Source organism: Ursus americanus, chromosome 34 (genome assembly GCF_024610735.1).
Source record: "Ursus americanus isolate L20-20 chromosome 34, mUrsAme1.1.p, whole genome shotgun sequence".
Classification (NCBI taxonomy): domain Eukaryota; kingdom Metazoa; phylum Chordata; class Mammalia; order Carnivora; family Ursidae; genus Ursus; species Ursus americanus.
Window position 1 is genome coordinate 7,441,849 of NC_142160.1, and position 20,533 is coordinate 7,462,381.

At 38.9% G+C, this 20,533-nt stretch overlaps 1 protein-coding gene across 10 annotated transcripts in view; it reads left to right on the forward strand.

The window, feature by feature from the left end:
- The window catches only part of RFX3 (regulatory factor X3), a 439,312-nt gene that overhangs the window by 393,285 nt on the left and 25,494 nt on the right, over positions 1-20,533 (forward strand). For all 10 annotated transcript variants that reach the window (XM_045772591.2, XM_045772590.2, XM_045772596.2 and 7 more), the window contains 4 exons: positions 86-183; positions 3,167-3,316; positions 10,041-10,249; positions 19,784-19,937. In XM_045772591.2, coding sequence (XP_045628547.1) covers positions 86-183; positions 3,167-3,316; positions 10,041-10,249; positions 19,784-19,937 — 611 coding nt within the window. The remainder of the gene's footprint in view (positions 1-85; positions 184-3,166; positions 3,317-10,040; positions 10,250-19,783; positions 19,938-20,533) is intronic.

The following is a 20,533-nucleotide window of genomic DNA, read 5'->3' on the forward strand; positions in this document are numbered from 1 at the left end:
TGTACTCATGTTTTCTCTTCTTCTGGAATAAAGATTAATGTTCTTTGGTGGCTTTTTCGTTCTGCTTTTATTCTTCAACATTTAGGTGCCTTGACCCAAGCCATTCGAAATTTTGCAAAAAGCCTTGAAGGTTGGCTTTCCAATGCCATGAACAATATCCCACAGAGAATGATACAAACCAAGGTAAGCTTGTATGTGTTTGCTTTCTCTTCTGTGTTTAGGAAACTGTTCTGAGCTGTAAATTTTAGATCTGTCCTATTAAATGGTATCATGTACAATATTGGTATCAGAATATATTGAGCTTTCCAAACCAATTTTTTTATTTGTGCTTTGTAACCATGTAATCAAGGACTTCCACAAGAGATATTGTTTGATAATGCTCCTTTCTAAGAAACTAGAGAAGCATTTTATGTGTGGTGTATTTATAAGCCCTTTTCCAGAGTATATATTTCAGATTGCTTAATTTCAAAAATTAAAAAGAATAGCCCAGAATGTTCAAATAGTTTCCACTTGAGGGAGTTTTAGATTTTTTTTAAGTCCTGAATTATCCTCATTATAACGTGAAACGATCATGTAAATTAATATTCTTTTGATTTTCAGTATTTTTTTTTAAACACTGGAGAATGCTTTTGTGAATCAAGGAATCATTTCTTAAAGTGAGCAATTATCTCATAATTGATCCGTGTTTATCAGGAATGTAGATTGTTTAGCTACAGATATGAATTGTGATCTCCACTTTGTCCCCTACTCCCCTTGTTACTTTAGGTTGATCTGTGAATGTATCCTATGGCAAGATTGGGCTGATTCTGTCTAAACTTTGTACCAAAAATTACATTCCTGGGTTTTTCTCAATGACTATGTCCACTGTCAGGCTTCAGCCATACACCTTGTCTTTCAATTTGGGGGCTCAGTTGATAGATTGAAGTTCTTGTAGCTGACAAGTCTCTGGGGACACAAGTCGCTCCCAGTTCCTTCTGCTTTGACTTAAGATTTGCAGTAACACCTTCCAAAACATACAGAAACAAATGAACAAAAAAATAAAACCTACATAAGGACCATTTCGTTGATACACCCACCTTAGATCATAGCTCTAGAGCTATGCTGTCAATGCAGTAAGGAAAGCCACGTTGGCTATTTAAATTTGAATTTGAAATTTAAATTAAATTAAAATTTTAGTTCTGTAGCCACACTAGCTAGCTATGTTTCAGGTATGCCATAGCTCCATGTGGCCAGTGGCTGCCATATTTGGCAGCACATACACAGAGCATGACCATCATTGCAGAAAGTTCTAGAGTGCCACATTGAGGTGGGCAAAGAAAGGAGGTCCTGTTTGATTATGATGGTTATAGGAATGCTTTCCAATTTGCGAAGCCAGTCATATTTGCCTTAGTACCTCAGCTGAAAGCACCTTCCTTCCCAGTATGATCGAAGTGAATGTAGTAGCAAGCTAACTGCAATTTGGCCAACTTCATCGGTCCCCAGAGTTGATTTGGGTGACCTACCTTGGGGGACGGTGTCTTCTGCTTTGCTTTTGTCACTGATGTGCAGCCTATTTTCAGCTGAGTACTCAATCAATGAAAATAATCTACCCCGACAGAGGAAAGAGCCTAATTAGGTTATGACCGGCCCTTTGCTATCAAACATATCCCCCCACCATAATGTAGTTTCTGTGTAACCTTGAGCCAGCACCTTAACCCCTTTAAGTCATGATGTATGTCTCAGGTGATGGCTATGAGGATTCAGGTAATATATGTGGGGCACTGAACATGGTGTCTGGTACATATATGTACTCAGTTAATATAAACTACAGAAGTGGAAAAAAAGTGTAAGACTTCTGCCAAGTTCCACATAAGTCCTGAAAAATCTTGCTGTTAAGACAGAGCATCCTTTGACCTGTGAACACCCTGTACAGGACTGTTGAATCAGCTGCGTCTTACATACCCATCATGATTTAATGGCATGCCATAGATTCCTATAAATATGTTAAAATGCTCATTAGATTTACTGTGTATGTGACAGATTTCCGTGAGATGATGAGATTTAGATATTTACCTAGACTTTCTTTTTTTAATATTATCTTTGCCATCTTTCAATGTAACCTGTTTCGTGGAGGGTCTCAGCAGGTTGTAAATGGTATATCTAAAGGGAGAATAATTGAAAAAAACTTAAGAAGGTTCTATTCCCAAAGATGTGAGCAGAGTTAAGAAAACCCGGAGGAATGGTAAAGTACCCTGGGACTAGCCGCAGTGGGGAGACATGAGTCCCTAGATCTGAAGGGGAAAGAGGGAAAAACTGTGGCATTAGGAGATCATCTCCTTCCCTCAAGGACTGTGGCCTTAGTCCAGGAAAGTAAGCTTTGCCCAGACAGGAAGAGAGCAGAGTTTGTAGGGGAATAAATACTTTGAACACTCTTTTTTCCCCATCCTCTGTCTTCTCCCACTGCCTATCATTGGCCAAACCCCACTGGAAGCCAGAATGTAAGGAAAGTGGTTAACGTAGTCCATTCAGGGTGTTTTCCTGGGCAGAGCAGCATGGAAAGGATGGGAAGTAGATGTTGAGGAGCAAATGGGGAAATCCTGGATGGCTCTTGTACCTAAATTCGCGGCGTGAAGAGCAGTTCTTGTTGCTGATGTCTGATAAGTTGATTGACCATGTATTTGCTAACACTAATGCCTCCTATAAAATAAACGCAATGAGTGAATCTGAGTGACAGTGCTCTGAAGAGTAAATGTATTTTTTTTCCATTTAAAAAAAAGTGAGATAATACAATTTGGTTTCCCAAATAAAAAGAAAAAAAAAATTGTATTCACTGAGTTTGTGTCAACTGTCCTACAGAGAGTAAAAAAGGAATGAAAATCAACATTTTTCCTGCTTCCCTAGACAAAGTCATTTCTTGCAAGACTGGTTTAATTAATGCGGCACTTAGATGTCGAAGAACATGGGAGTTTGTTTTAGTCTTGACCTCTACCTGCTCAAAAGGAGAATAATACTTGGTTTTGAGATTTAAATGCTATCATTTACAAGTAAGCTCTCATACAAAATGAATTCGAAATAAGTATCAGAGAGAAGCATTGAAAATTTGGCAAGGGAATAAAGATTTGAAGATTGCAGTGGTTTCATTTACTAGAGACGAAAGCTACCCAGTTTTGATGGGATTTCTTTCCAGGTCGCCGCTGTAAGTGCCTTTGCCCAGACTCTGCGAAGATACACGTCGCTCAATCACCTGGCCCAGGCAGCTCGTGCAGTGCTCCAGAACACTTCCCAGATCAACCAGATGCTCAATGACCTCAACCGTGTCGACTTTGCCAATGTCCAGGTACTCCACTTTCTTTCAAAATGTGTTTTATAAGGAAAGACATCCCATTTTTTCTTGTTCATGAGGATCATCCTATTTCTTTCCTAAGTTTCATTGGTGCACAGACAGCATCTATGTTCCTATGTCCTGAAAGTGGGGAGTCTGACTCAGTTGGGACTTTACTGCTCCTTTGTTTCGTGGTTAAAGTCCGCTAAGATGTATTGTACTCAACGCGACATATGTCCGCGGGGTTTGCTAGTTAATGGAGTCGGGACAGTCACAGTCATGGAAGTTGGGTAGGCAAGAGATTAAACTCTTCCATCTGCTAGCTCGCGATCTTGGACAAGTTGCTTAACTGCTCTGGGTTTTCCTTTTCTCACCTTGTAACACCTATCTTAGATTATTGTTGACATATTGAGTAAGACATAAAGCCCTTTGCACTGTAACACACAAAAGATAGATGTTTTTAATAGTGCCCCACCTGGGTGGCTCAGTCGGTTAAGCATCTGCCTTCAGCTCAGGTCATGATCTCAAAGCCCTGAGATCGAGCCCCACATTGGGCTCCTTGCTCAGGGGAGAGTCTGCTTCTCCCTCTCCCTCTGACCCCCCTCCCTGCTTGGGCTCTCTCTCTCTCTCTGTCTCAAATAAATAAATAAAATATTTTTAAAAAATGGCAACCCACCTTGAAAGAACAAAGAACACTTAGAAACTCTGTTTCAGAGTGCGTGGTAAATTTTTGTTCCTTTGAAAAGAATTAGGAACAACATATTTGGCTATTTTGTTCATCCAAATGAAAAAAAAAAGTATTTTAACCTTGCGATCGAACTATTTACTTAGACTTTAAAGTACACTTACAAAGATAGCCAACTTAAGAATATTATTATGAAATCCCACAAATATTTTATTTCAGATACTAAAATAATGAAACTAGTTTTTACCATATAATAATAGTACATTGCTCAAAGCACAAGCAACAAAAGAAAGAAAAAAATACATAAACTGAACAGGATCAAAATGAAAAACTTTTGTGGTTCAAGAGACCAGGAAGAAAGTGAAATGACAACTGATAGAATTGAGGAAATTTTTATAAATCATCTATCTGATAAATTTTATGTCTAGAATATATAAAGAACTCTTACAACCCAACAACCCAGTTTGAGAAGGGCAAAGATCTGCATAGCCATTTCTCCGAAGAAGATAGACAAGTGGCCAATAAGCCCCTGAAAAGATAATGAACGTAATTAGCCACCAGGGAAATGCAGCTCAAAACCGCAGTGGAATATTACTTCACACATGCTAAAATGGGTATAATCAGACAGATAATCACAGAAAGAAGGGAGTTAAAGGTGGAATATGCTACCTTAAGAGAGAGATTGCTGATTAAACTGAACAGTGTGGGAAGTAAGACTCAAGATATAGGGGGAAATGAAGGGCCCTCCTGAACCCTCACACACCACTGATTAGAATGTAAAATGCAGCCACTTTGGAAAACAGTCTGGCAGTTTCTCAAGAAGTTCAACATAGAGTTACCATTTGACTCAGCAACTTCACTCCTAGACCAAGAGAAATGAAATCATGTCCACCTAAAACTTGTACGTGGACATTCATAGCAGCATTATTCATATTAGCTGCATGAAAATGGAAACAACCCAGATGGCCATTAACTGATTAGTACATAAACATATCCATGCAGTGGAATATTATGGGGCAATAAAAAGTGAAGTTCTGACCCTTGCTATATTGTGAATGAACCTTGAAAATACTATGCTAAGCAAAAGAAGCCAACCACAAAGGGCCACATAATGCATGATTCCTTTTATATGGAATGTCCAGAATAGATAAGTCTATAAGAGACAGAAAGGAGGTTCCTGATTGCCTGGGTTCTGGGGACTGTGAATTGAAAGGTGACGGGGGGGGGGGGGGTTTCTTTTGGAGGAAATGAAAACATTCTAAAATTGTCATGGATGCACAACTCTGAATGTTCTACAAGAATCCATTGAATGATATATTTTAAATGAGTGAATTGTATGATATAAGAATTATACCTCAGTAAAACTTAAACGAAACCAATGCTTTTGGTTTAAAATAAACCACTAATTACTCCTGTTTCCTAGAAATTTTAATCTGCAGTTCTGGTCTAGTTTTGTCATTTAATTATATCAAAAAATAATATTTGAGCCTGGTTCATTTTGGGGTATAGTAATTAGTTAAGTTCATTCTGACTTTTATGGATTGGGCTCAAACTCCTGGTTATGTGAAGTCTTAAAAAATATGCCTTTCTATGTATCTATCTATCTATCTATGTAGAAACATGTATAAGTACACACATGCAAACACAAAGTGTTATAGGACAAACTCTCTCAGTTTGCAAAGCCATTAACTTTACATAGTTCAATGAAATTTAAGATTAACTGATTTTAGTGAGAATATTAGAAGTTCATATTGTCTGAAAATTTGTCCTGTAATGTTTCTTTCACATCTTCATTCAGAAGAGATACTTTAAAAATCACCTTAAAAAAAGTTAGTAGTAAGGCAACCTGTGGTTTCAAATGTAATGTTAAGTTCCATAACAGAAAATATAAAGAATAACTCCTAATACTCTCTGAGAAAGGTTTTCGGTTATGTTGTGTACTTGTGTATCTGTGACCCTGTGAAGTATTTATGCAAATGAGTTCCTCCAGGTTATAACCACAGACCTTGAGAACATCTTTGCATTTAAATGGATGATTATACCTCTGCTCTTCTCATCCTCCCCCACCAACTGAGGCTCCCTTTTCCCTTCCTCTGGAGTGTTCCTGGGTCTGCATGACAGTTATCAGTGCTGATACCTGCATGATTCACCAAGACCCCTTTCCTTTCTTCAGAGAACCAGGAACACAGTGGTGTGCCCCCCCCCCACCTTCCTTCTCACACAGTGTTCATTTCAATCAGTAATCTCTTTCTTAGGGTATCACATGTTCCACCTTTGACTCCCTCCTTTCCTTCCTTTTCTGTTTGGAGCTTTGCCCAGTTTTTGTAGAGTCCTCTGGAATTCTCCATCTTCTTCTGCCTCTCCTTCCACTTCTGTCACTGTCTCCTGTTTATCTGGAAGTTGTCCCTCCCCCTTCAAAAGGGACCTCAGGACCAGGGACACGTATGAGGGTGGTGTTCGTGCAATAAGGAGACTGTAATGTAAAACAGTGAGATGACATTTAAGTGTCAATGTTTTAATGCTCTTCAGAGCTTGAAAGTACTAAAAGGTTTCCTTCAGGATAGCCATAAATCTTTTTCACCACTTCATTCTTCTCTAACTTTTCTTTTGCTCATGCATTCAAGATACTCTTTCTAGGGGCACCTGGGTGGCTCAATCCGCTAAGCGTCCAACTCTTGATTTCAGCTGTGGTCATGATCTCGAGTTGTGAGATTGAGCCCTAAATCAGGTACATCGCTCAGCGGGGAGTCTGCTTGAGATCCTCCCCCTCTCCCTCTGCCCTTCTCCCTGCTTGTGCTCACTCACTCTCTTTCTCAAATACATAAATGTTTAAAAAAAAGATAATCTTTCTACATCGGTGTAATTGGTTTTCTGTTTTATTTAATTGATAGCATTGCAGTGGTGTTTTTGTGTATAGATAAATAGTTTCTCATCAACATCATGGGCGAATAGGTTTGATGGGTTGACCTGGTAACTTACCCATTGTGTACACTTGTGTTGGCATATTTAAAAGATATTCCGATTCTGAAGCTACCGACTCCTTATCATTTTGGATATAATTTATTTGTTATTAAGAACATCTTTATTGTTCATCTTAGCTTTTTCCATTTATAGAGCTGACATGTCCACATTCCTTTCACAAGGGAATTTACAGTGCACTCTATTGTTAGTATATTTTCAATCTCCACAGTTGTAAAATGATATATAATATAATTTGAAAAGCCAGAATAATGTCCTGTGGTTTTATTTCTGTCAGTTAGTTTTCAGTCCCAATTATCCTCTTAATAAAACTAATTTCCAAGTAAACAGTGAGTTTGAATTTACGGTAAGAAAGGAAATTGAATTCTTCCAAGGATACCAGTGAGTTCCTCCCTCCCCCCGCCCGACCCCTCCCCATCAACACACAAACAAAAAACAACCCTCCCTACAATGAGTATGGAGTTTCAGTTTTACAAGATGAAAGAGTTCTAGAGATCCATTGCATAGTAAGGAACATATAGTTAACACTCCTATACTATACTCTTAAAAATGGTTAAGATGATAAATTTATGTTATGTTTTTTTACCACAATTTTGAAAATGCTTAGACTTTAATGAAAAAAAACAAAAACAAAAAACCCTTCCCTATTCTTTCCTTGATGCCTAATTCTTCCCTGAGTATTCTCCTAGACTCTTAATATAAAATTTCGGAGTCGGGGCGCCTGGGTGGCTCAGTTGTTAAGTGTCTGCCTTCAGCTCAGGGCGTGATCCCAGAGTCCTGGAATCGAGCCCCACATCGGGCTCTTCTAGGAGCCTGCTTCTTCCTCTCCCACTCCCTCTGCTTGTGTTCCCTCTCTCGCTGGCTGTCTCTCTCTCTGTCAAATAAACAAATAAAATCTTTAAAAAAAAATTTCGGAGTCATTTGACAGTGTATATTGAAAGAGTTAACTATTCTTCTTATATAATTCTATCATAAAAGAGTAAGTGCAGATTTTGCCAAGATGTAGCTTCAAGATAGCTAATTCCAGCATTCTTCCTAATAGTAAAAAACCGTCATGAATATGAATGTCTAACTGTATGGAATTGGTTATGAAAATAATGGTATATTCATGCATTAAAGCAAATTCAGTCATTCAACAATAAATATAGCTCTGCATTTGCCTACATGGAAATTCAGCTATCATATATAGGTTAAGAGAAACTAAGCAGAATCTCTACTTGAATGTATAATATGATCCTTTTTTATTTTAAAAATTTATATATGCATAAGCACATAGTGCATGTGAATAGTTTGAAAGGTTTATGCATCAGCATGTTTTAGTTATCTCTTAGTGTTGACATCTTAGATATTACTAATATTTTGTTCCTTTGTACTTATTTGTATTTTCAGTTTTTTTCTATGATTCTATTTTAGTGTACTTAAAACTTTGAAAGTGATACTTAGGAGGTAAATATGAAAGACTTTATGGTTAATTAGATCAGTGGATGGTGTCATCTGTTGAAAATTGAGAAAAAAAACTGTGGGTTTCCCTGGGGAAATAAAATAAATTCAGTTTGGGCATTTTGTACTTGAAATGCCTCCCAGGTGAAATGTCTCTTGAATAGGTAATGTCTATACCGTCAGAAGAGACGCTGGAACCAGAGAATGAAGATTAAGGGTTTATTCAGCTGAAACTGTCTGTGTGAATGGACTTGTCCTCTGAGAGCTCAAGGAATAGAAGCTATGCACACCCTTTCCAGAAAAATACACACGTAATCACGATGTTTTAGAGGTAGAATTGGGGCCTTCACAGACACCACTGCATAGGAACTTACCTTGAAAACATTATCTGCATGCAGTGAACCTGGCTTAAAAACTCTTGTCACATCTCATTTCTCTATTTCATACTTGGGGAAAGCGAGGCCCACATAGATCACGTGAGTTACTTGAGTTGGGTTTAGCAGATGCACGCCCTATTTTAAAATCATCTCCTCTGACTGTTAAATGTTATATTCCCAAATAATTATATTTTGACCTTGAGAGGGTATATTGTTTTAATTTTAAAATACAACACAGGGGCGCCTGGGTGGCTCAGTCGGTTAAGTGGCTGCCTTTGGCTCAGGTCATGATCCCAGGGTCCTGGGAATCAAGTCCCGCATCGGTCCCCCTGCTTGGTGGGGAGCCTGCTTCTCCCTCTGCCTGCCACTCCCCCTGCTTGTGTGTGCTCTTTCTCTCTCTCTCTCTGACGAATAAATAGATAAAATCTTTCTAAAAAATTTTTTTAAAAACCCACAGCACTGGAAACGTCACAAAACTTATAGCAACTACTGAAAAGTAGCTTTAACAGTTCCTGTCCCCATTGCTGTTACCAAACGTGAAACTTGTGAGACGCAGAAGGAAAACTGTAGTAATGGAATTCCTAGGCAGGTAGATGTCTGCCTTTTCTCGAAAGTAGTTTTGTGGTCGTTGTTAGTGTTGTGTTCAGTTCTGTGAACTAATTTGCATTCATGCCCTTGCCTTGATAGCCCTTGAGATTTCAGTCCCCGATCCATAAAACTCGTACAGCATATGCTCCTGCCTAGTTCCACTCAGGGCTTGTTTCTCTTTTAATCCTGAGGGACCACTTTTGGCCAATTGAATCTGTTTCTCCATCTGACTTACCCTAAATCTTCTCAAATGGATGGGCTTTGAAGTTTTATCTGATTAAGTGGAGGGCGGGGGGGGGGGGGGGGGGGGGGAGAAAGAAAAGAGAGAGAGCCAACTTTTGAAGGCAGTATGAACACAGTAGAAGAAAGACCCCGCATACTGTCGGTTCGGCTTCTCTTTTTTCTTAGATAAACGTGTGTTTGAGTCCTTCACGCGGACTCGCTAACGTAGAAAACCCACGTCACGCTTCTGGGCCGCGTGGCGTTTTCAGGCACAGAGGCGCTGCTCGTTTTCTTAGCGCTGGGCAAGTAGTCCTCCGTTTTCTTCGTTCATGTCATTGTCGGAAGCTGTCATTATGATTTCCCATTCGTGCCGAGGGGTTTGAGTGCCGACATTCAAGGGAAAGATGCTGAGTTGAAGTTTCCCTTTGCTTTCCGTGTCCTGTCCCAGGAGCAGGCTTCTTGGGTGTGCCAGTGTGATGACAACATGGTTCAGAGACTAGAGACAGACTTCAAGATGACCCTCCAGCAGCAGAGCACCCTGGAGCAGTGGGCCGCGTGGCTCGACAACGTGATGATGCAGGCTCTAAAGCCCTACGAGGGAAGGCCCAGCTTCCCTAAAGCTGCCAGGCAGTTCCTGCTAAAATGGTCTTTCTACAGGTATTGTCTCGCTTTTTCCTAAGCTCGATTTATTGTTCATGTTCTGCAAATAGGTGTGCGTGTGCGTGCTTCTCAGACAGAAGGAAAAGAAACGAGCGGAGACTTTGTTGGGAAACTCCCCGTTGCAATGACCTTCAGCCCGCCTCGTTGATTCCAGCACCATGGAATCGTAGCAGGAGGCGGGTGGGAATAAACTCTCCTGTTAGGCAAACGAAGCCTCTGGCTCGCAGCCCTGGAGTTCTCAGGTGGGAGCGTCTCAGACGCCAGTCTAGGTGACGTGTTCAGCAACAGTAAGAAAAGGGCCCAGTGCCCTCCCGCTTGCAAGCAGACATTACTTGGCCTTCTTTTGTGAAGACTTAACCGCACTCTCCTCTTGATTCGCTTAGTGCGGGAGATGTGCAGACTGTGGTCACCAGTCCGGGAGCATCACTTTCACTTGGAAACGTATTACAAGAGGGGACTCTCACGCCCCCCCCCAAATCTCCCAGACCCAGAAAGTGCAGAGTTTGAGCCCGGCCATCTGTGCTTTTATGGAAGTCTTTTAGGTGATGGTGACGCGTGCTCGAGCCATCTCGTTCATTTCTTAATGTTATCAGCTACCACTGTTTCCAAACCTAGCCTGTATATTAGAATTAGTGTAAAAATAATAAAAATCACAGGAACCTCCCCAAACCCTACTGGTTCAAATTCTTGGTGCGTGGGCAGTGGTGATCAGGAATAGAGGGAATCAGAAATTTTGTCTTCAGAAAGCTTCCTCCTGGTGATTCTAACACATAGCCAGTTTAAGAACCAAGAATTTAGTAGACAGTGCACTATGAATCCCTTATTGACTAAAATAATATAGATATAAATGTATGTTTTTATCACCATGGAACCCCGGAAGAGAAGGCCTTTCAGGTGGCGTGACATAGGATATCAAATGTCGGGATGAGTTGTTGATCATAGGTCTGCCCCAAGGGTTAAAAACAGAGCCTGTGTACCTAGGCCTACTTACCATACATACATAGGATGAAATTGAGAGATGGGGTTTCATTTCATAACATGAATTAACTAAGTTATATTTTTGACCCTGCATTTTTTTTCTTGTGGTGGGAGTTTGGTTTTTTTGCTTCTTTGGATGAAGATATCCCCACTGACTCAGGCATAAAGGCCGTATCTGGGGTGTAGGTAATTCCTAATTCCGATCCTGTGCAGCCTTGCACATGTCAGAAAGTAGTGACCACGGGACATTTGGTACTGCGGCTGTGGGCACATTGTGGTCGTCCTCTAGACTTCAGTGGTGAGTCCAGAGCTGGTTGGGCAGAGGGAAGGTATATGGATAAGGCACAGAGTTTAAGAGCTTGTTAACCCAGAAGCCCAAACGGTAAAATTTCCATCTTCTTTTGAGCACCTTCATGAAGATGGAACCAGAGATCTTTTAATTATGATGATAGTTGCTTTGGTTTTTATTGTAAGCGATTTCTGTCTTTGAGCTGATTTTACTTGATTTCGTCCAGTTCTTATGTATTAAGCTGAAGGAGAGCTCTCGCTGCATTCTATGTGCTTAATGAAGTTCACTTGGTCTTATGTAATAGTTTTCTGCTGTCTCTAGCCCAGGGTCAAATGCGGTGACAAGAAAGCCTGCGGGCTTTCTATTATTGTTGTTTTGTTTTGGTTTTGGGCTGGGGCAATTCCACGCTTCTCTCTCTCCTACATTTGATCCCTTTAGCCCATGAGATTTGAGAAGGGCCTTATTAAAATGCTGCCTGACTCAGTGACCCCCTCGTATGCTGCAGTGAAGCCAGTGCTGGGTTTTGATCTGGGAGCTCATGAGAAAGACTTGATGAGAGATGTAGGTTTTCCCCGGATACGTGGGGAAGATTTGGAAAACATTGTCACAGTGTCTCAAAGAAGCCGCAACAGTCGGGGCAATACTAAGAATTCAGAATTTTAATTTGGGAACATTTCTTAAGAAGATTTCAGATATTTTCCCATTTGCCTGTGACTTGACTTTTTTTATTCAAACATTTTCTTCACAACGAGTCATACAGATGGTCTATGCATTTCATGAATGATGGACGAAACCACAGTTATACCAGCTGGTTTTCCCAAAACCTATACTGTCAGAAGCAGCGTGCATTCTCTGTATCAGAAAATGCAAGGTGTTTTTTTTTTTCCTTCTAGTGCTTTCTTGTGTTGTTATGTCAGACTTGCCCTTACTCCTTCCTGTGGGTTTTTTCTTCTATATTTAGTTGATATCGTTTTAGAAATATACCCCTGAAGCCTCCATCTCCACAGAGATCTGTTCAAGTATCTTGAAAGGAGAGAAAATTACTTGCTTGTATTTCTTGTTCTCTGCAGATATGCAAACCTGGTAGATCATCACTTGCCTGCCCTCCGTCCTCTCTGAGTCGGGGATAATTGGCTTGTTATTATTAGACACTATTATGCGTATTACTTTCATTTCAAAAAGACTCAAAGGCAGATAGTTCAGGACCATAGAAGGGAAAGGCATATTCAAGACAGGTGCATACCTCCTGCTGGTACGAAAAGTCCAGAGCTTAGAAACGGAAGAGCCTTTAAAATCTGAACTGTTTCTTACTGAGGCGGAAGAACATATCGGGTAATGAAAACTGCATTCACAAACTATCAGAGAGGCAGAACTACAGAGGTTTTTTTGTTTTTGTTTTTTGTTTTTTTCACGGTCTGGCATTGTAATAAGAATTTGGTGGTCACATACACAGACCCTTCGTGTTCTGAAGCCAGGTGATCTCATGATTTCTAAAGTTCTGTGTATATATTTACGTGCACACAAAGAGAGAAATGGGCCGGCAGAGAATCATGGGCAGACATGCTCTGCTCCAAATGGGGGGTCTCTCCTGGCCTGCTCTGGCTTTGAATGACTACCGTTGGCTCCCCGGGAGGTGGGAAAAAATATTACCACCTTTCTTGGGCAGAAATGGAGAACTTATGTGGGCCATTTCTCAGCTTGCGTGTTTTGTGCTTAACAGAACAGAGCATTCCCCAGAGTCACTCTGAAGGTCATCCAAACATCCCATTTTTAAAGAACAAAATTTAGAGCTTTGATACAGTGACTTGAAAGGGGGTGCAGGGAACGTAGTTTTCCTACAACTGGACGATTTATGAATCTTCCAGAAAGTAATATTCTTTTGGAGTCAACTGTAAGCACTGTTTGAAAAGAGAGTTTGCATAGGGGTCACAGGTGTGACGCTCTCCCCTTTCTTCTTAGGAAGGGTGTGACCTATCCCCAAATACACAGAGAGGTGGACTGAGTATCATTTGTTAGGGTATATGTTTCAGCTTCCAGACCCTAGTGATGAAGATAAATACACAAAGGGGTCTCTCATCTGTTATAAAAGAATTAACTTGAGAACTCTGATTTTTAAAAGAAGTTGAATTTATCGTAACTTAGCAACATGAAATCCAGTGGAGTCTGTTTTGCAACATATCTTGCAGAAGTCTGAATCAGACAAAAAGTTTCCAATTAAACCGGTAATTGTATTATTTAATACTTGGCTTGTAGGGCAAAGGCCCAACATAGAGAAGATACCAAAGTAGACAGCATTAATCATGCAATTCAACTGATGCTTTTCTAAACATACGACAGTAATTTCATGGCATGCTTATCAGTATTTGATAAAAACAACCAGGGATTATAATGGAAGGTCAGCAGATTGGTTTGTTTTGTTTTCCAACAGATTTTGGTATTTCGTGTGTATTTTATGCTGAAATAAGGTGATTGCCTGTCTAAAAGTTTCCAAAACACTTAGGATAAAGTCCAAGGCCGTGTCATGGCCTACAAGACCCAACATGGACCAGCCAGTAGTGACCCCAGACCCACTGTGTGTTCTTCTCTTTGCTCACTGTCTCCCAGCCGCACGAGCCTCCCGGCTGTTCTTTGAACACATCAAGCATGGTTCTGCCTCAAAGTCTTTGCGTTTGCTCTCGCTTCTGCCTGGAAAGCTCCCATGTTCACATGGCTCACTTCAATCCAGTTTCTACTCACTTCTGTCCCCTTTTCAGAAAGAATTTACCTGACAACCTAACTTAAATTGCCTGCCCCCCATCACTCTCTGACTGTTCTCCCTGATTTTTTTTTTCCATAGGATTTATCACGACCTCACTTTATATTTTATATCTACTTGTGTTTTTTTTTCTCAGCCGTTTCTCTTACTGGAGTGTGAGCTCTGTTGATACCAGAATTTCCTCTGACTTGTTCTAGAACAAGACCCTGGCACAGAGTAGGAATGCAATAAATCTCTATTGAGGGGATGAATGTAAATTCTCTTGGAGAAAAACAACGGGCTCTGTATATGTCTATAGTAATGTCAGAAAGCTACTCAATATGAATGCTTTCCTTAGTCATTAACATGATTTCAGGATTTTTCTATCTTAAGGGAAATATAAAGGCCTAAAACTTGAACTTAAAAATACATATGTTATATGTAATTCATCCTATATCTGTGATATTTGTCCCTGCAAAAATTTATTGACACGCAACTGACCCGGAATTGGTTTTTTATATTCATGATGTCATCTATTAAAATAAACATATTTTAGGGGTGCCTGGGTGGCTCAGTTGGTTAAGCGTCTACCTTCAGCTCAGGTCATGATCCCAGGGTCCTGGGATCGAGCGCGCCATCTGCCTCCCTGCTCAGTAGGGAGTCAGTCGGCTTCTCCCTCTGCCCCTCCCCTCTGCTCTTCCTCTCTCTTTGACTCTCTCTCTCTCTCAAATAAATAAATACAATCTTAAAAAAAAGAAATATAACAAATTTAAAAAAATAAAGTTAACATTTTTTAAATGAAATCAGTATGTGCTCACTTTAGAAAATCTGTGAAATATTACAGATACCTAGGAAGGGCACCTGGCTGGCTCAGTTGATAAATCCTGCGACTCTTGATCTGGGGGTGGTAAGTTCAAGCCCCATGTTGGGTGTAGAGATCACTTAAAAATAAAATCTTTTTTTTATTTTATTATTTTTTAAAGATTTTATTCATTTATTTGAGAGAGAGAAAGAGAACATGAGTGAGGGGAGGGGCAGAGGGAGAGAATATCCAAGCAGACTCCCGTTGAGCATGGAGACCAACATGGGGCTCCGTCCCACAACCCGTGAGATCAGGACCTGAGCCGAAACTAAGAATCGGACGCTTAACCTACTGAACCACCCATGCTCCCCAAAACTAAAATCTTTAAAAAAAAATTAAAAAGAAATATACTTACATCATTCATAATTTTAATACCCGGAATAACCACTGGTAAATTGTTGGGGGTTTTTTAGTGTGATAGAATATCGGAATCCAGTTGTTACCATATCTGTATCTTTCCTGTGGCATTTTTCATTTAACGTTATAACTTAAGGATTTCTTGCCATTAAACATCTTCAGAAACGTTACTTTTAATGTCCTCACAATATGCAATATTATGTGTATATCTCACATATTATTTACACATTACCTTTTCCCCTTATTCTTAAGTATTTAGGTGGTTTGGGGCATTGCAATACAATGATAAAAAAAATACTGTAATCTTTGCATGAAATTGTCCCTGTATCTTCAGACACATTCTGGTAAAAGTGTTTGAACTTTTTAAAGTGACTTATACTGTATTAATGAAGTGTGCTATCTCAGTGCTAATAAATTCCCATTTACTTAAGGGTAAGATTTAAAAAAAAAAAAAAACAAACTCTAAAACAGTTGTTCTATTAAATAGACTCCTATATATTTTACGTCTTTAACTTGACATAATATCATAGACGCCTTTCTGTGTTACTACCTTTATGTCTGGTTTTCCTCGTTTCTTTAAGCTGCTGCATACCGTTCGTATATGAATGAGCCCGAACTTGCAGTTTGTTTAATCAACATCAACTGATGGATACTTGGTTTTCCCTCTTGGTTTCTCACTGGTATAAATAACTGATGGATATTTGGTTTTCTCTCTTGGTTTCTCACTGGTATAAATATTGCTAGAATTAAAGCTTATCTTTGTTCATTTGTGTAAATTTATGGAATTAAAATCGCTACATTAAAGGTTTTCTGCATTTTTAATTTTGATAAATAATTGCCAAATTTCCCTTCACAAAGCAGTTTCATGCATTTATACTCTTAGAAACAGTAAATGAGAGTTCTTTTCCCATCTTCCCTGTAACACTGGACCTCCTCCTCTCTTACAGTATGATAAATGATATATGGTGTTTTACTTTAACTTGCAATTTTTACAATTTTGAAGAAGATGACTCATATTTTTGGATGTTTGTTAGCCATTTGTCTTCTCTAGGATATATTACAAATATTTGCTGTCTTCATCAAGAGATGCATTTAGGTGCAAATATTCTGCTTCTGTCTGACTTGGTTTTTCAAAATTATTTACTTCATATGATCAAGTTTAGATGAGTATAGGTAAAAATATTATGCAACATTTTATTATTTTCATGTTGTATTTGCTTTTGCTCTTTTAAGTAGAGGTTTCTCTGCCTTTTAAGATTTTTCCATAGAAAAATAATTGTTTAATTTCAAATATATAGAATTTTATATTTGCTTATTGAATTTATATATAGAATTTTATATCTGTTTATAGAATTATAAAAAGAATTTTATATGTGTGGCGTATGAATGAAATAATCTGTTTTTAAGTAGTTTACTTATAGAGTTCTGAACTTGAGGTATTCACTAAGGTGTCTGAGTCTAAGGAATTATTCACTAGAACTACTGTATATGATAATGAAGGTATTATTAATTCTAATATATGTAGTACTGTGGTAATGGATAATTTTTTAAATTCCAATGTAATTAACATACATTGTTATGTTAATTTCAGGCGCACAATAATTCAATAATTCCATACATTACTCAGTGCTCATGATGAGTGTACGCTCCATCCCCATCACCTAGTTCACCCATCCCCCCCACTCACCTCCCCTCTAAAAAGCCATCAATTTGTTCTCTATAGTTCAGAGTCTGTTTTTTGGGTTGTCTCTTTGTTTTGTTTCTTAAATTCCATGTAGGAGTGAAATCATATGATGTCTGTCTTTCTCTGACTGGTATTTCACTTACCATTGTAGTCTTTAGATCATCCATGTCATTGCACATGGCAAGACGTCATCCTTTTCATGGCTGAGTAATAGTCCAATGTGTATATATACACCACATCTTCTTTATCCATTCATCTGTCGATGGATGGACACTCGGTGCTTCCATAATTGAGCTATTGTAAATAATGTTGTAATAAACATAAGGGGTGCGTCTGTCTTTCCAAGTTAGTGTTTTCATATTCTTTGGGTAAATACCTAGAAGTGGGATTACCGGATCATCTGGTATTTCTATTTGTAGTTTTTTAAGGAACATCCATACTGTTTTCCAAAGTGGCTGCCCCAGTTTGCATTCCCACCAACAGTGCATGAGGGTTCCTTTTTCTCCATATCCTTGCCAACACTTGTTATTTCTTGTGTTTTGATTTTAGCCATTCTGACAGATGTGAGGTGGTATCTCATTGTGGGTTTGATTTGTATTTCCCTGATGATGAGTGATGTTGAGCACCTTTTTTTGTCTGTTCACCATCTGGATGTCTTCTTTGGAGATAATGTCTGTTTGTGTCTTCTTCCTATGTTTTAATTGGGGTGTGTGTGTGTGTGTGTGTGTGTGTGTGTGTGTTGAAGTATATAAGTTCTTTATATATTTTGGATACTTACCCTTTATCTGATATGTCATTTGCAAATATCTTCTCCCATTCAGTAGGTTGTCTTTTAGTTTTTTTTATTGTTTCCTTTGCTATGCAGAAGCTTTTTATTTTGATGTAGTCCCAATAGTTTATTTTTGCTTTTGTTTCCCTTGCCTCAGGAGATATATATAGAAAAATGTTGCTACGGCCAATGTCAAAGAAATTAGTAATGGGTAGTTTTTTCAAGATCTCATATACATTATCTCATTTGACCCCCATACTAACCTTGAACCTTAAAATGTTGAATGGCATGCTTACAATTAAGGTCACATTGTGGTTAACATGAGTTTCTCTCACTCTAAACTCCTGCTTTTTCTTTTTCTTTTTAATAAATAAACCCAGTAATGAGAGGTCCCCTGTCATCATCATATAATAACCTCCTGTTCTTGCTGCTATAACCAACTGAGAAAGAGCAGCTCATCTTCTCCAGTTCTGTATATTATAATTATAACCACTTATATTTAAGTAGTGGTCTGTTCATTCATAAGTTTATTTCACATCCTTGAAAAATAATCATGTAAGTTAGGTAAGACCAAAAATATAGCTTTTAAAAATTTTCACCCAAGAAGAAACACAATCTCAGGGAAATGATTTGTTCAAGTTGACAGTGATCTAGCAAAGAGCCGGAATCAGAATGTAGAGTTTAGAGTTTCAGATGCACCATGATCATCTGCCACTTGCCAAACTGAATGTATAGAATTTGATATATTAATAGCCTCTACATAAATAAAGTTGACAATGAAACAGAAAACAGAAGTGCAGTCTTTTTCCATCTGCCTGACATTTTACAATTCTTCATTGCAAAACAGGCTTTAGGAATATCAGCCTCTCCATTTGTGAGATCCTATCTCTTCCACCTATCTGAGAATATAATGGCTGTTTTAGTTCTCCCAGGCCAAAAATCTCTAGAAAAAAACATGAAATGAGAGTGATAAGAAACACACGCATATGCACACACATACCCGCACTCTGACTCTAAGTTAGAAACATTAAGGAGGTTTGAGGTATGTGGACAAGCTCCAAGACTGGCACATCTTCAGTGAGGACAACATTTTATTGAAGACTGCCTCCCATTTTAAATATAATAGAGTATATTGTTAGTATTCATATCATTCATATTTTGGTATCATAGTTTATAAATTCACATTTTTTCAAAGATATGCATTTCTTAATTAATTTTATTATACTCATTTCTAATGGAAAATCACTTTAATTTAAATGGACATCAGTAAGAAACTGGAATCACTTCACAAAGTTGCCTTCTAATAGGATTTGCAGGGATCCCTGTACATACTCACGTACATTCTCTATTGCCACATCTGGGAACATTACTTAGTAAGTTTTGTAATCTTTGTATGGCACAAATACCTATTTCTTCCGAAATGTACATCCAAGGTTATTGTCACTGGGAGGTGGTGACACATTGTTTACCCATCAATAAGATTTTCACTCTGAGTTGCTTTTCTTAGGGTGGTGATGAATTGCCAATCTTTCAAAAATCTTTTTTATGTAGTTCTGGTCCCATCTGTGAGAATAATAGAATGAGAAGACTCACCTATGACAATAAGATGGTTTTTCCCAGTGAAGACCTGTCTAGATCTGATCAGGATCTAGATCTGGTCACTAAGGGCTGTCACTGTACCATCCCGTTTAAATGAATTGAGCCGGCTGCTTTCAGTAATGAAATTGTTCCTTGGCAGGTTGTGTGGTTACACCAGCCTTTTAGACCCTCTGACTGAACCTCTTTTAGGAGGAAAAGCAGGTGGAACCCTCATCCTGGTCACTAACGTTGGCTGCATGTGTGTCTTCTCTCGCAACAGCTCAATGGTTATTCGGGACTTGACCTTACGCAGTGCTGCTAGCTTCGGCTCCTTCCACCTGATCCGTCTACTCTACGATGAGTATATGTTCTACTTAGTAGAACATCGTGTTGCTCAGGCAACGGGAGAGACACCCATAGCAGTCATGGGCGAGGTAAGAGAGGCCAAACAGCCGGGGTTCACAGGGCTTTGAGCAAAGAACCTGAATTCCATTTTAATTTAAATATATGATTCACTGATTAAAGCAGTGGTTCTTAACCAATGAAGACCCTGAGGGGCTGTGGAGTTACTGCAGGGGGTCCTTAAATCCCTCTGTTTACTTGTATTCTCTTAATTAAAAGATTCTAAAATTATAAATTGCACCATGTGAAAATTCATGGTATGTTTCAATATGTTATAAAGGTGTCTACTTGATAAAAAAAAAAAAAGGTTGAGAATCACTGAACCGAAAAAACCCTTATTGAATGGAAAGTAAGAAAGACTGATGTTAATGATAAGGCAAAAGGCTGGGAATACAGAGGGGAGAGTTAAATATGTATTCTGTAGGCTCTTGTCCAAGTGCCCAGGAACAAAAGAAATGATTCTATTTCAAAAAGATAGTAACGATGATGTCAATAGCTAACGTTTCGGGGGCACTTACTATGTGCCAGGCACAGCTCGAAGTCCTTTCTATGTAACGAGGCACCGGATGCTTTTTGAGACAGGTACCACTCTGTCCTGTTTTACAGCTGAGTATCTGAGGTTGATGTA